Consider the following 16,935-nt stretch of genomic DNA (forward strand, 5'->3'; position numbering starts at 1 on the left):
CTATGTAAAAAATAAGAGAGCACTTAAAAACTAGAAAAGGAAAGTTCGATAACGAACTTTAAGTTGGCTTGGAAAAGTACGTTAAATAGTTTAATAACGTTGAATAGTGAAAATGGTTGCTAAGATATTTCTGTCTAAAGCGTGTGAAGAGTGGTTGCTATGCTGTTGACTTTCGGCTAAATGTTGAAGTCCAAAAAGTTTTGGCTAACATGGTGAAAAGCTTATAATTATCTTATAAAGTAAAGTGTTGCTAAGTGGTTGCTAGGTAGTTGCTAGGCAGTTGCTAATGTAGTCCACATCGTTGCTTAGTGCTTGCTAATTGGTTGCTAGGCAGTTGCGAACATATTCCAGGTGGTTGCTAAGCTGTTGCTAACTTGTTGCTAGGCAATTCCTAACGTATTCCAAATGGTTTTTAAGTGGTTATTAGGCAGTTTCTAATATTTTCCAGGTGGTTGCTAACTGGTTGCTATGGTATCTGGGGTGGTTGCTAAGGTGTTGCTAGGTGGTTGCTAAGGTGTTGCTATGGTATCTGGGGTGGTTGCTAAGGTGTTGCTAGGTGGTTGCTAGAGGGTTGCTAGGTGGTTGCTAAGGTGTTGCTATGGGATCCGGGGTGGTTGCTAAGGTGTTGCTATGGTATCCGGGTTGGTTGCTAAGGTGTTGCTAGGTGGTTGCTAAGGTGTTGCTATGGTATCCAGGGTGGTTGCTAAGGTGTTGCTAGGTGGTTGCTAGGGTGTTGCTAGGCGGTTGCTATGGTATCCAGGGTGGTTGCTAAGGTGTTGCTAGGTGGTTGCTAAGGTGTTGCTAGGTGGTTGCTATGGTGTTGCTATGGTATCCGGGGTGGTTGCTAAGGTGTTGCTAGGTGGTTGCTAAGGTGTTGCTATGGTATCCAGGGTGGTTGCTAAGGTGTTGCTAGGTGGTTGCTAGGGTGTTGCTAGGTGGTTGCTAAGGTGTTGATTTGGTATCCAGGGTGGTTGCTAAGGTATTGCTAGGTGGTTGCTAAGGTGTTGCTAGGTGGTTGCTAAGGTGTTGCTATGGTATCCGGGGTGGTTGCTAAGGTGTTGCTAGGTGGTTGCAAGGTGGTTGCTAAGGTGTTGCTAGGTGGTTGCTAGGGTGTTGCTAGGTGGTTGCTAAGGTTTTGCTAGGTGGTTGCTAAGGTGTTGCTATGGTATCCGGGGTGGTTGCTAAGGTGTTGCTAGGTGGTTGCTAAGGTGTTGCTATGGTATCCGGGGTGGTTGCTAAGGTGTTGCTAGGAGGTTGCTAAGGTGTTGCTATGGTATCCTGGGTGGTTGCTAAGGTGTTGCTAGGTGGTTGCTAGGCAGTTGCTAAGGTGTTGCTATGGTATCCTGGGTGGTTGCTAAGGTGTTTCTAGGTGGTTGCTAAGGTGTTGCTAGGTGGTTGCTAAGGTGTTGCTAGGTGGTTGCTAAGGTGTTGCTATGGTATCCAGGGTGGTTGCTAAGGTGTTGCTAGGTGGTTGCTAAGGTGTTGCTATGGTATCCTGGGTGGTTGCTAAGGTGTTTCTAGGTGGTTGCTAAGGTGTTGCTAGGTGGTTGCTAAGGTGTTGCTATGGTATCCAGGGTGGTTGCTAAGGTGTTGCTAGGTGGTTGCTAGGTGGTTGCTAGGGTGTTGCTAGGTGGTTGCTAAAGTGTTGCTAGGTGGTTGCTAAGGTGTTGCTATGGTATCCAGGGTGGTTGCTAAGGTGTTGCTAGGTGGTTGCTAAGGTGTTGCTATGGTATCCGGGGTGGTTGCTAAGGTGTTGCTAGGTGGTTGCAAGGTGGTTGCTAAGGTGTTGCTAGGCGGTTGCTAAGGTGTTGCTATGGTGTCTAGGGTGGTTGCTAAGGTGTTGCTAGGTGGTTGCTAAGATGTTGCTATGGTATCTGGGGTGGTTGCTAAGGTGTTGCTAGGTGTATCTAACTGGTCGCTAGGCAGTTGCTACCATTTCTAAAGTGGTTGCTAAGCAGTTGCTAGGCAGTTGCTAACGTTTTCCAGGTGGTTGCTAAGGTGTTGCTATCTGGTTGCTAGGCAGTTGCTAACGTATTACACATGGTTGCTAAGTGGTTGCTAGGCAGTTGCTAATGTTTTCCAGGTGGTTGCTAAGGTGTATCTAACTGGTTCCTAGGCAGTAGTAGATAAAAAGAAAGAGTGTTAAATGTAGAAGTACAGAAAAAGGGAGAGCCTGAAATAGAGAAGTAGAGAGAAAATCAGCGTGAGAAGTAGAGAAAGAACACCCGAGAATGTGAGAAAAAGAGTGACAAGTAGAGAGAAATATTGAGCGAGAGAAAGAGAATTAGGGAAAAAGAGAGATCGAGAAATAAAGAAGTAGAGAAAGAAAAAGGATGTAGTAGAGAGATAGATAGAAAGAGAAAGCAAGACAGAAAAGTAGAGTGAAAGAGAAGTAGAGAGAAGAGCGAGAAATAAAGAGAGAGTAAGAGAGAAATAGAGAAATAGAAAAGTAGAAAGAAAGAGACATAGAAAAGTAGAGAGAGTGAGAAAGAGAGAGTGAGAAATAGAGAAGTAGAGAGAGAGTGAGAAAGAGAGAGTGAGAAATAGAGAAGTAGAGAGAGTGAGAAATAGAGACGTAGAGAGAGAGTGAGAAAGAGAGTGAGAAATAGAGAAGTAGAGAGAGAGTGAGAAATAGAGACGTAGAGAGAGAGTGAAAAAGAGAGTGAGAAATAGAGAAGTAGAGAGAGTGAGAAATAAAGAGAAATAGAGACGTAGAGAGAGAGTGAAAAAGAGAGTGAGAAATATAGAAGTAGAGAGAGTGAGAAATATAGAAGTAGAGAGAGAGAGTGAGAAATAGAGACGTAGAGAGAGAGTGAGAAATAGAGACGTAGAGAGAGAGTGAGAAAGAGTGAGAAATAGAGAAGTAGAGAGAGTGAGAAATAGAGACGTAGAAAAGAGTGAGAAAGAGAGAGTGAGAAATAGAGAAGTAGAGAGAGAGTGAGAAATAGAGACGTAGAGAGAGAGTGAGAAATAGAGAAGTAGAGAGCAAAAGAGAGAGTGAGAAGTAGAGAGCAAAAGAGAGAGTGAGACAGAGAAGTAGAGAGCAAACGAGAGAGAGAGAAGTAGAGAGCAAAAGAAAGAGTGAGAAATAGAGAAGTAGAGAGAGAGTGGGAAAGATAGAGTGAGAATTAGAGAAGTAGAGAGAGAGTGAGAAAGAGAGAGTGAGATAGAGAAGTAGAGAGAGAGTGAGAAATAGAGACGTAGAGAGAGTGAGAAAGAGAGAGTGAGATAGAGAAGTAGAGAGAGAGTGAGAAATAGAGTGAGAAATAGAGACGTAGAGAGAGAGTGAGAAAGAGAGTGAGAAATAGAGGAGTAGAGAGCAAAAGAGAGTGAGAAATAGAGAAGTAGAGAGCAAAAGAGAGAGTGAGAAGTAGAGAGCAAAAGAAAGAGTGAGAAATATAGAAATAGAGAGAGAGTGGGAATTAGAGAAGTAGAGAGCGAAAGAGAGAGTGAGAAAGAGAGAGTGGTTGCTAAGCAGTTAATAGGTGGTTGCTAAACCCTGGCTGGGGTGCCGGGGTGTCCAAACTTTTGACTGATAGCTGCTCCATACAGCAGCTCCTCCATACACTCACAGTACTGGAGGAGCAGGGGAGAGAAGGGGTTCCGTGCGCAGAGCTGCTCGTGTGCGAGATGGAACTCTGGGCCCCCCATTCATTTCTATGGGAAAACTTCGTACGAAAATTGTACGAAAACCGTACGTCGTATCGCTTCGCAACCTGCTATTAATTTAAAGATCTCGGTAAGATCTATAAGCTCGCCAAATTTGGTCTTCGTATCTCAAAAATTGTGGCGGTTACGGACGTTTAAAATTTCGCCCCATTCATTCCTATGGGGAAAAAATGCGTACGTTTACGAAGTTTTTACGAAAACCGTACGATAAATCGCTCCAAAAAGCACAAGCACGCTAAGTTGGCATAGGTCCTACGATCCGTGAAAGTTTCGTGATTCTACGTTGAAAGCTCTAGGAGGAGTAGCGTACAGAAAAAAAGGCGTAAGAATAATAATAATAATAATAATAATAATAATAATAATAAGAAGATTACGAAGAACAAGAAGTTGGCTTTTCCAAGCCAACTTAATGATGAGTTTCTTTGATTTTACTAAATTGAAAACCTCTGGAATATAATCAAGAGGAAGATGGATGATCACAAACCATCAAACCACCAAACTGAACTGCTTGAATTTTTGCACCAGGAGTAAAGCAGCAAGTAAGTAATATAATACAGGAAATTGACAAATCCTGCACCTAACAGCTGGGGTTATGCATAGGGCTCAGCCAGGATCTACTACTCACTCAACTAACAATAATAGCAAAACCACCACAATCTGATACTGGCTCGACAAGAATCCAGAAGCACAGCCTAACACTATGTTCATGGTCCATTGCCTCAACTGCCAAGTAACAGACCTACCAAAAAATAACCTATGAACACACAGAATCCCTCCTTAATCTAAGCTCACTTCCTTTAACTATGGCAACAACACACTTACCTAAGCACAATCACACACAATAAATCACATTATAAGTTGCGTGAGCAGAACACAGCAACCACTACCATCCGATACTGGCTCGACAAGAATCCAGAAGCATAGCGAACTATGTTCATGGTCCGTGCCTCAACTGCCAAGTACTCAGACATCCACAAAAACTCATGAGACAAATTATTACAAGAGCAGGACCACACCAATCCCCTTCATCCAAACTCTAACACAAACTTCAGTGCAAGCTCTTCTCAGGGGTCATCAGGCAGGCACCTTCCTTCGTCAGTGTTTCGCTGAATTAGGCCCACATAAAGTTATCCAAAAGCACTGTGTAAGACTGGTGGAGGAGAACATGCATGATGCAAGATGCATGAAAACTCCTGATTAAAAACCAGGATTATTGCACCAAATATTGATTTTTGAACTTAAAAAATCCTTTATGAATATTTTACAAGTTTTCTTTGCATTATTTGAGGACTAAAAGCTCTGCATCTTTTTTTTGTTATTTTAGAAAATTCTAATGTTCTGCAAAAAATAAATGTTCTAAATGACTAAATGAATCTTTTTTTGTTTGGCATTTGAGAGAAATGTTTTTTGTAATTTATAGAATATAAAACATTAATGTTCATTTTACTCAAACATATACATATATATATATAGAGAGAGAAATCAGAGAAACTGATTTAGAAACTGAAGTTTCATTTTTTCCAGAGCTGTATTTGCACAAAGTAAACCTAAACATTTAAATGAATGCCTATGGATTTTATTTAAGGGCTGCTGTATGTTTAATATATATGTGTCCCAATGCTTTTGTCCATATATTATACTGTATTATACAGTATATTATAGCAGCTCAGAGGCTAACATGGCAGTAGAAGCACACCTTACATTTTCAGGTGCTTCATCTTTTAAGGGATTGAATAAAATATATTGAATAAGAATACCAGCTAAACAGCTAAAGGCTAAATGCTAATCAGTGATTCCCGCCAGATCAGTGTTGATTTCTTATGATAATCTTATGCTGTTTCAAAACCCCATTCCTACAGCTTTAATGGTCCAGAGTGTTTTTAAAGCAATTTCACAGGTATTAATGCAGTGTTGTGCAGAGAATGATATAAGAACGTTTAATAATGTTTTCATAAAAAGGTTTCAGGAAGGTTAGCCTGTGAGAACATGCAGAAAACTTCACAGATTGATTGATCGTTTGAAGAATGTTACTTTTAATGTTTAGAAAATTTTAAAAAACTACCCAAAAAATGATTGTGTTCAGTGCTAGCCTGTGTTTAACCGTTAGCATCTGTCTGTTTTTGTCTTGCAGCAGTGAAGCAGACATGCCCCCCAGATAAGTTTGACTGTGGAGGGAAGTGTGTGTCGCTGTCGTGGCGGTGCGACGGAGAGAGGGACTGTGAGAACGGAGCAGATGAGGAAGACTGTGCTGCAGGTGACTTTATTTAGCGTTATTTAATAATTGAACTTGACTTCAAATTTAAAAACCATATTCACTTTATTCTACATTCACACTACAGTGAAAGTATTCAGTTTATTTCAAGTCAAGCCCAATCTGAAGGCTTTTATTGTCATTTCATTTTAGTACAGGTACACGGTTCAATGAAATTATGTTCCTGTGGAACCATAAATGCAAGTATTTAATGACAATAAACAGAAAACAAAGAATGAACCATAAATAAAGTGCAATAAACCAACAATAATAAACTAGAAACCAGGAACTTACTGACTAAAAACGAAGAAAAACAAGAACCTAACAGATGTAAAGACGTACAAGAACCACCAAGTGAACACAAAAACAAAAGGGTTATAAATACACACGTGGAAGTAGAAGAAAACATGGAAACATGAAACACCTGGGGACAGGTAACAAGGGGGCGGAGATATCACTAAACTGAGGAACCCTGAGTGTTCTGGTAACCCACGTAGCTTGTTTTAGCACTGTAAACATGCAGACTACAGTCCAATATACTCACCTCTGAACGGCGAAAAAGTGAAAAAGCTAAAGAGCTAGTGCTGTGGTTAGCTACTACTGCTAATGCTGCTGCACCCAGCCTTAGCCTTAGCAACTAAACTGAAACCTTATAGTGCGAAAAAATAAATGTCTGTCTGTCTCTCTGTCTATCTACCTATAATAAGACATGGACTGATGGATGGTGCTGTGTTACACGCTCTATAAAAATCCAACACATGTGAAATATTAACGTTATTCTCGCCCAATCAGGGACTCAGAGGAGGTCAGAATCTCTCAGAAACAGCAGATGTGTCAGATGCAGTCAGCATCGGATTTAAAGAGACGATCAGCCATCAGCCAATTAATTTCAGCCAATTAATATCAGCCAATTAATATCAGTCAATTAATATCAGCTAATTAAAATCAGCCAGTTAATATCAGCCAATTAATATCAGCCAATTAATATCAGCTAATTAATATCAGCCAATTAATATCAGACAGTTAATATCAGCCAATTAATATCAGCCAATTAATATCAGCTAATTAATATCAGCCAGTTAAGATCATCCAATTAATATCAGCCAATTAATATCAGTCAATTAATATCAGCTAATTAAAATCAGCCAGTTAATATCAGCCAATTAATATCATCCAATTAATATCATCCAATTAATATCAGCCAATTAACATCAGCCAGTTAATATCAGCCAATTAATATCAGCTAATTAATATCAGCCAGTTATATCAGCCAATTAATATTAGGCAATTAATATCAGACAATTAATATCAGACAATTAATATCAGACAATTAATATTAGCTAATTAACAGAAGACTGAGGATCTCGTGGAGGTGTCCTTTCTCCTGGGCTGAAGGTGATTGACAGAAGCTGCTGGAGGAGGAAGACCGGGCTTTTCTGACAGACTGGTGGAGTACCCTGACCAATCACGGCTTTCCCTGAGACCCCCGCCGTGATCCCCCTCTCCTGCCCTACTTTCAGACCTAGTGTGAAATTCACTCTCACTCGATATCTTCCTCTCTCACTCTCTCTCTCTCTCTCACTCTCTCTCTCTCTCTCTCTCACTCTCTCTCTCTCTCTCACTCTCGCTTCCATGCTTTCTTATTTCCTGTTTCCCCCCCTCTCACACTGTACATCCCACCCTTCCTCTCTCCCTCTCTCTCTCTCTCTATTTATTCACTCCTCTCTCTCTTTTGTCTTTCTTAATTTTCTACAGTATCTGTTGTCTTCTCCCTTTACTCTTGCTTTTATTCTCTCTATTCTTTCTATTTCTTCTTCTCTTTTTTCTACCTCTTCCTATTCAATCTTCACATTCTTTTTTTTACTCTATTCTCTCTCTCTTTTCACAACTCTCTCTCTCTCTTTCCCTCTCTCCCACTCTTTCTCTCTTAATCTTCCTTCTCTCTGTTTGTTCTCACTCTCTCTTTTTATCTACTCGTATTTTCCTATTTATCTCTTATCTCTCTATTTTCCTTTATCTCTCTCTCTCTTTATATATATGTTTTTTATATATATATATATTTCTTTTCCTCTTTTCTCTCTCTCTCTCACTCTCTTTCTCTTTTGCTCTACTCTTTCTTTCTCCCAATCTCTCCATCTCTGTCCCTCTCTTCTCTCAGCTTTTATTCTCTTGTTCCCTCTCTTTTTTTCCTCTTTTCTGTCTCCTTTTCTCTTTTTTCTCTCTCTCTCTCTCATTCGCTTCTTTCTCTCTTCTTTCTCGCTTCGTTCTCACGCTCACTCTCTTTTTTTATCTATTCATATTTTCCTCTTTATCTCTTACTCTCCCCGTCTCTATCTTCCTCTCTCTGTTTTTCCTTTACAGCCCCTTATCTCTCTCTCTCTCTCTCTCTCTCTCTCTCTCTCTCTCTTTTCTTAATCACTTGCTCTCTTTTATACTCTCTAATCTATTTTACTTCATTTATACTTTCTCTCTTTTAGATACTCTCTCTCTCTCTTACTCTTTTAGATTCTCTCTTCTCTTACTTGCTTTCTTACCCCCTCTTTTGCTCTTTTTCTTGCCTGTTGTATCTCACACTTTCTCTCTTTCTCTCCCTCCCTCTCTCTATTCTATCTCCCCTACGTCTCTCTCTCACTCACTCTTTTTTTCTTCCTCTACTCTTTCTCTTTTTTCACAACTATCTCTCTCTCTCTCTCTCTCTCTCTTTTCTCTCTCCTCCCCTCCCCCTCTCTCTCTATACTGGTGAAATTGATGGAGGAACCCCGTGGGGGGTTTCTTTGAAGATTTTTCTCAGCCTCACGTTCATAAATTGCCTCCAATTTCTGTGAAAAAAAGTGAATACGAGTGAAGCGGCTCCACACTGAGACGTATTTACCTTTGTGTTTTAGTAAATAAGCGTGAATTTGCTCTCTTTTCATCTCTAATAGTTTTCTGAAAGCAGGAAACTCCTCAAACTGCAGCTTATAAACGGATATTATGTAAAGCTTCTGAAATAACAAAGGCGATTAAACGTGAGGGTGAGAGACCTGGAAATGACCAGAGCAGCAAATTCCTCTCTGTTCAGCCGACGGTTCTTTTTTCATTTCAGAGCTTTAGATAAAGACATGCAGTGTCCATGCAGATTTACACACATCCACAAAAAAAAAAAAAAACATAACGACTCGTATTTCTGCTGAACTTAGCATGCAGGTTTTACTATAAATGATTACAGGAGGGATTTGATTGGATGCTGGATCAGTACAGGTTATTTTTGGGATCTGGCAATATGGTAAAATTTGAATTATCCAGACACTTTTGGTTGTCATGAACAAGCTTTTGGAAGAATTCTGCATAGCTATCTGTTATGTTTGGACTCTTCATAGAGTTCAGTTAAATTACTGTATTTTTTGCACTATAAGGTGCACTCTTCAGGTAAGCCATTCAACCCAGAGAACACTGTATCATCTATTAAGCATGGTGGTGGTAGCTCAGAACCTCCACAAAACCTCAAAAATACGCCAAAGTTGGTGTTGAAATGCATAAAGACGCCTTAAATTAAGTTTTTGTATTGATCTTCCCGAAGTTCTTAACTCTTCTTAACTCTAATAAAAGTTTGTATTCTCCACTGTCTAGACGATTCATTCGTTACACACCATTTATCATTCATAACGATTATAAAACAGTCAGGACCGTGTGAACTTCAGCTCAGGACGGAGGCTTGTCCAGTCGTTTATCAGGACTGTAACCTATTGCGTCTCTCCCTCGCTCTCTTTCTCTCCTAATCGGAGGCTTACGGGCGCAACTTGTAGTTTAATAAAGTCAATCGCTCTTTGGCGTAGAGCTAATTGAGTCGCCGGTATGTTGAATTATGCATGACTCTCTCCAGAGCAGAGTTTGATTAGCGCTGGAGCGAGCCCTGTGGAAGCTTAGCACTCTTCTAAAACTACAGCCTGCTATAATTCCCTTACATCCTGTAGAGCCTATATACACACACCAGCCTTTTCATCTGGATATTATATTCCCTTATTGAGTCACATACACTGTGACCATGTAAAAAATCCTCTTTTTTAGTCCTAGTAAGTGTTAACCATCTTTTTGACCCCACATATTAAAAAAATGGCCTGAGAAAGAATAAAGTTCATCAGGTTTCTATCAATATTGGCATGTTTCACAATCTGCTGGACTACAATCCCCAGCATGCAGTGCAATGTGATGTGTAATTCCCCCCCAACAACCGCAGTTACAGCAAAGTTTTGTAGATTTTTTAGAATTGTGCCTACAGTCTACAGTCTACAGCTACACCCATACAGGAGAGAACAGCCCAAACTGCTCAGCATGCACACTCCACTCTCTCTCTCTCTCTCTTTCTTTCTCTCTCTCTCCCTCTTTCTCAGACTGAGGGTCTTCACTTCACCCCAATATTTAACCCACGATTTTCTAGACTAGTCTTTTTATTTCCAAAAAGAATGTTTAAATCAATTTAAAACGAAATAATAACATACATCTCTGGGTCCTGGTTTTCATGCATCTTGGCATCATGTTCTCCTCCTCCACCAGTCTTACACACTGCTTTTGGATAACTTTATGCTTTACCCAGCTTGGTTTGATGGTTTGTGATCATCCATCTTCCTCTTGATTATATTTCAGAGGTTTTTAATTTGGTAAAATCAAAGAAAGTCATCATTTTTAAGTGCTTTCAATTTTTTTTCTGCACTCATTTCCATCTTTTGTGCTTGAAAACAGCATCACCGTGATGATGATGATGATGATGATGATGATGATGATGATATTGAATCACACTGATTAATTTATTTAAAGAATAGAAAGGTCAGGTGTGAGGTTGCATTGGCGAAGGTCACCTGGTTTACCTGCTTTCAGAAACGGATCTATATAATGTAGAGTGTGTGAGTGTGTGAGTGTGAGTTCCTACAGGGAGGTACCTGAACTCAAATTGCTTCTGGCCAACCTTCTTAAGAATTACACCCACAGGCTCAAAAGTGTGACCTTACCCTGACACACACACACACACTCACACACACACAGAAAGAAATATAACAACTAACGACCCCCCCCCACCCCCCCCGGCTCTCCATTTACAGGAATTCTGCAGCACTATTAGAAGCTAATGTAAGCAGACCGCTCGGCCACACTCACCCCCTCCAGGGTCTTCCACAGCCCCCGGCTTTATCTCCACTGATCACATCCTCTCTTCATCATGGAGACGTGGGTCCAGAGAACTGGGACAAACTAGCTCCTCCCACCTCCGACTACCAAAGACTCTACTCTCTAACTTAACCATTCAGGAGAGTGTCCGGCCAAAGGCAACATGTCAAAAGTCATAATTTTATTTTAGAGTACATTACGTAATTAATTCATTCATTTAAATGTATTTATCAGATTTATTACATTTTTGTATTACTGTACATACAAAAGCACAAACGACTCAAAACGTATCTGATCTTTCTGTAGAAAATGCCAATGTAAATATATATGTATATATATATATATATATATATATATATATATATATATCTGTAAATGGCTTCAGATTAACATGTGGTCAGTCTTATTGTTAATCTTCAGATCTATATAGAGTATTCTATAAATAAATTGACATTTAATTCTGATTTCCTATGGCCACCAATAAAGTCAAGCCTTTCCTAAACCAAAAAGTTGCAAAGCAGATCCCAAAGCTTGATGCTCCCACCCCCATGTTTAACAGTTGAGAGGAATCTTGTCCAAGAAGAACCACTTTTTGTTCCTTACAGAAATATTGATGAAGTTGTAAAGAAAGTTTAGAAGAATAGAAGTGAATGCAATTGTTATTTAGGTATTGAAAATTATGTATTGGTGATGCTCTTTGCTATCTTACACCCCATCAATGGTCTATTTTCACGGCTTGTGCCTGCGCCCATAAAATAGCATCCTAAATAGAGTTTAGGAACATATCTACACTGATGGTGCAGAGGCGTAGTGGTCTGGAAGTGAGGTGTGTTCAGGTTTTCAATTTTTCTGCTGTGTTTCTATCTCGGTGATGGGAAATACAGGTGCTGAAAGGCCACTGACTGATTAAAACCCTGACAACAGTCAACAGTCAGACGTCCAATCATATCTAAGACATACAAAAGTGCTGTGTGCGTTGTGCATCCTTAGCAGCGTGCAAACTTGACTTTTACCTCAACAATAAACAGAATAAAGAATAAAATAGCATTGCTGTTTCTTTAAATGAGCTGCTGGCATACCTACACAGCGCAAAGACACACAAAGTGCACAAAGCGCTGCACTGTTAAGATACAAATGTGCCAAAGTCAGAGCTCACCTGCCTCTTAAAGGGAATGGTGATTCGAGCACTGATTGGTTTATTTTTTAGGTTACACCCTCACGATACCAAAGACACAGCAACACGCCCTAAATTCATCTGCACGATGCATTATAATTGACCGATGCGATATAGATCACTAAAATAGGGCCTCTCTTTAGGGTCTTTTAGATATTGAAATTATATTTGGTTGTCAAATATTCAGTGCATTCTTATTATTTATTGCTTTAAATATTTTTTGGACTGTAATAATGGTGCTAAACTTACTCCATTAATATTTTAACTGCCTCAAAGTGCGTTTTTAAAAAGCCAAACTGTTAAAATGGTTTTGTAACCTTATTTTTTAGCCTGTATGAACTTTGGTAACAATTTCTAAGGTTGTTTTCTGAGGTGCTTCAAGGTTTCAAGGTTTATGAAGGGTTATTATCGGTTATAACTGTAGATAAAATTAAACAAAAATTCCTTCGGGATAAATAAAGTATCTATCTATCTATCTATCTATCTATCTATCTATCTATCTATATGTTTAGAAATGCAGATGCGAGGCTTGTTGGTCAGAACTAGAATAGCCACAGGCTGTGTGGAATATTATGGGATATTACATTATCTCTTTGTGTTCAGCGCCGGGTAGACGTGTAGCAGTGTGATAAATGTGAGCAGTAGTGAGTTTGATCTGTAGCTCGTGTAAATTGAGTGAGATTGGAGATTAGGCACAGTGAGGATAATTGCGTGCTCCCACTCATGTTAATATAATCCTAATCTGGGCTAATCTCACGCCACAGGCCCCGTTCATGCTAATGAATCTGGTCACGAGATACAAACCCCAAAAAAACTGATGTAGAAGAAGCTTGTATTGAAGAGAATGATGATTTAGGATTTCACCTTCAGTTTTGCCTGCAAATGAAGCATTTGCAGGAGGACCAGTGAGTTTTTTTTGTTGTTTTTTTGGCTTTCTAGGTCACATGACATCACGTTCAGTAGCTCCTCCATTTCCACTCGCTGTTGTGTTTTTTATCGTAAATATGCCAAGCAGTGAGGATAAATATTCCATCCATCCATCCATTTATCCATCCATTTATCCATCCATCCATCCATCCATCCATCCATCCATTCATTCATTCATCCATCCATCCATATATCCATTTATCCATCCATTCAGCCATCCATTCATCCATCCATCCATCCATCCATCCATCCATTTATCCATCCATCCATCCTATTATACAGAACACTGGTTATACAGAAAGCTTGTCAGGTTTAATGTGGAATTTGAAGTGTGTTGTGATAGTTAACTGTGTAAAAGTCTGACAGATGTTGAACCACAGTAACAAAACCCCATAAACAGATAAGAGAGGAAGGATTCAGGCTCTTCAGGAGCTCAGTTCTCCTCAGTCCCGCTGTTTCTGCTACAGAGCGAGGAGAACATGATCTCAGATCAGCCTCGGGCCTCGGGCCGCCTCGCCTCTCCGCTGATTCACTTCTGTTTTCTGCCAGCCTGTCTCCTCCAATCAGTGACGGCCGGTCAGCGCACAGACCTGTTTACGTTCTTGGGCAGCAGAACCTGTTCTGACTCACAGCGCTGTGGTCAATCACAACAAGCCGCTTGTGTCCTGTGGTGCGCGAGAGGAGCGAGAGGAGCGAGAGGAACTCAGCAGCAGCTGCAGTGTGTGCTTGGTGTAAGAGTTCTTCAGCTGGTGAAATCTCTGCACTTGTGTTTCGTTAAATCATCTTTATCTTTGATTGCAGCTTTACGCATTCACTGTGGAATTGTTTCTTTTGGATAAGCTTCAGCAACGTCTCAAGATTTATTTATTTTAATCTAGTGTTGCATTAATTAATTAATTTTTCACCAAGATCTTGCAGCAGCATTGATGATGGTAGAGTCTGACCAACCACTGCACAAAGCAGCTCTTCTCCATCCAGCACATCCCAAAGATTCTCAATGAGGTTAAGATCTGGACTCTGTGCTGAACTCTCTCTCAATCCATGTGTGAAAATGATGAAAGTTCCCAGATGCTTTGTTTTTGATAATATGTGGGCGATATGGCTGAAAAAATAATATTAAGATATTTTAGGCTATTTTCGCAAAAACATTGTAATAATAGTATTTAATTTTTAAGAATTTATTACTGCAACAGACTAAATATTAATATATTCAGTAAAACAAACAAAAAAACCCTAATTGTCTGTTGTATATTTGTATATTTCCAAAACCCTGGCTTTGTATAAAATAATAATAGCAAATATAACAAAATTAAATAAATAAATCAACAAAAACTAAAGGGCAGAATATTTATTGCATGCATATAAACAGAAAACAAACAATAAAAAATAAATAATATTTTTTTGTGTGTCATTTTCTTGTGATCTTATTTCACATGATTCGTGTGGCACAACCCTAGCTGGTTGCTAAGGTGTTGCTGGGTGGTTGCTATAGTGTTGCTAAGCGGTTTCTGCAGTGTTGCAATGTGGTTGCTATAGTGTTGCTAAGTGGTTGGTAAGTGGTTGCTATAGTATTTCTGCAACATAGTATTGCAGATTGTTACGGAGTTGCAATGTGGTTGCTATAGTGTTGCTAAGCGGTTTCTACAGTGTTGCTATGTGGTTGCTATAGTGTTGCTAAGTGGTTGGTAAGTGGTTGCTATAGTATTTCTGCAACATAGTATTGCAGATTGTGTTACAGTTTTATTACAGTAGTATTACATTATAAATTATTGATGTTTGTGAGAGACATGCTGAAATAATCAGTCTGCTGTAGCCTGAGCACACGTCCCCTGTCCTCTACTCATGTTTTTTTATTGTGTTAGTGGTTCATACACCGTCTGGACGATTTATTAGAAACCCCTCCCTTCTAGCTCCACTGTGCTGGTGTTCAGTTAGAGGCTATTGACCATATTTTACTCTTTTCTCAGGAAGTCAGCAGACAATAATATACTAAACTGTCTAGCTAATCTTAACCTTACCTAAACCTCACTCCTCTCATTCTAATGTGAAGCCTAAATCTAACCCTAAATCCTGTTTAAAGTCTTATAATTAGGTTTTATCCCATAATCTAAAACTAACCTTTATTCTAGTTTGAATTCTAACTCTAATTCTAAACTTAGCATTAACATAAACCTTACTGTCATTTTAGTCCTAGCACTAAAACTCGATCTGACTCTAATCTTAACCAGACCTAAACATAATGGTAATTTTAGCCCTATCACTAAATCTCACCCTGACTCTAATATTGACCCCAATCTAAACCTAATGGTCATTTTAGTCCTAGTACTATATTTTACCCACTTCACTGTTACTCTAAATTCTAAACTTAATCTTAATCCTGTCCTAAAAATTATGGTCATTCTAGTCCAAATTTTAAAACTCATTATAACTTTTAAATTAATCCTAACCCTAAAATTTACCCTCATTCTAGTTTGAATCCTATTCTTCATTAAAACCTAAACCTAGTGGTCTTTCTAGTCCTTAGGCTAAGTCTTACCCTTACTCAGATCTTAATCTTAACCCTAAAACTTACTCTTATTGTAAAATTAGGGTAATCCAACCCTAACTGTAAACTCCACTATAACAATTCTAAACTTCATTTTAACTCTATCCAAAACTTCCAAAAGAAATCCTACCCTAAAACTTACCCGCATTCTAGTTTGAAACCCTAACCTCTAATTTGAATCCTAAAACTCTATTCCTCTAAACATGTACTTCGTTCTAGTTTGAATCCTAAAACTCACCTTCTCTAAATATAAGCTTTAACTTAATCCTAGTTTGAATTCTAACGTTAATTTTAACTAAATCTACCCTTCTTTTAGTTTAAAAAGTTTAAATTCTAAACTTGCACCTATTTGATTAGATAGTCTGTAAACAGTTTGGTCACATGTAGACGGTCTATCAGGGGGTTAACGCTTCTTTATCGAGGTAAAACAAGATCCTGTGTTGTTCCCTGTTTAAAACAACAACCCTATTATCCCTGTTATCCTGTTATCCTGAGATAGCTGCAGGGCTGCAGGGCCGGGATGACAGCATGTTAAATGCAGTGCAGGAATAACGCTCTCTCTCTCTCTTTCTCTCTCTCTCTCTCTCTCTCTCTCTTTCATCATCAGTCAGCAGCAGTTTAAGCTCATAATCTACACAGTGCCGGTCTGCACAGACTGCACCGCAGCCTCTGATTGGCCAATTGAAGGGTGTCATTCTGTCATACTGAGTAGTGTAGAGTTCTGAAGCTTCCTCTAGTGTTTTAATCTTCTGCTCTTCATTCCTCAGCTCTTTACTGCCTCGTCTCTCTCTCTCCGTACCTCCTGCTCTCTCTGCTGTTCTGCATTCAGATCTTCATTTTGACTTGTGGGTCATTCAATTCTCTCCATCTCTCTCTCTCTCTCTCTCTCCCTCTCTCTTTTTCAATCTGATATGTCGTTTGATTGTGCGTGAGGACGCGAGGCTGTCGAACACCCCTGTGTGCCCGACTGGCAGCAATTCCCTCCATCAATCCCCTGTTTCTCTCTCTCTCTCATTCTCTCTCTTTCTTCATTCTGCCTTCAGTCAGCGTGATATCAATCTCAGAGTGCAGCTGAAGAGTCTGCATAGTTCCTTGAGTGAGCTTTCAGTTTAGGTGTAGGTCATTTTTTAATTACCGTATTTTTCGTACTATAAGACGAAATAATGAAAGTCTGTTTTCTGGTCTATTTTCATGCATAAGGCTCACCTTATCATAAGACACATTTTAAGC

At 39.5% G+C, this 16,935-nt stretch overlaps 1 protein-coding gene across 3 annotated transcripts in view; it reads left to right on the top strand.

Annotated features, from left to right (window-relative positions):
• Positions 1 to 16,935, top strand: part of LOC103046677 (low-density lipoprotein receptor-related protein 8) — a 114,465-nt gene that overhangs the window by 51,269 nt on the left and 46,261 nt on the right. For all 3 annotated transcript variants that reach the window (XM_022677815.2, XM_022677816.2, XM_022677817.2), the window contains exon 4: positions 5,801 to 5,923. In XM_022677815.2, the coding sequence (XP_022533536.2) occupies positions 5,801 to 5,923 (123 nt within the window). The remainder of the gene's footprint in view (positions 1 to 5,800; positions 5,924 to 16,935) is intronic.

Source organism: Astyanax mexicanus, chromosome 8 (assembly GCF_023375975.1).
Source record: "Astyanax mexicanus isolate ESR-SI-001 chromosome 8, AstMex3_surface, whole genome shotgun sequence".
Taxonomy (NCBI): domain Eukaryota; kingdom Metazoa; phylum Chordata; class Actinopteri; order Characiformes; family Acestrorhamphidae; genus Astyanax; species Astyanax mexicanus.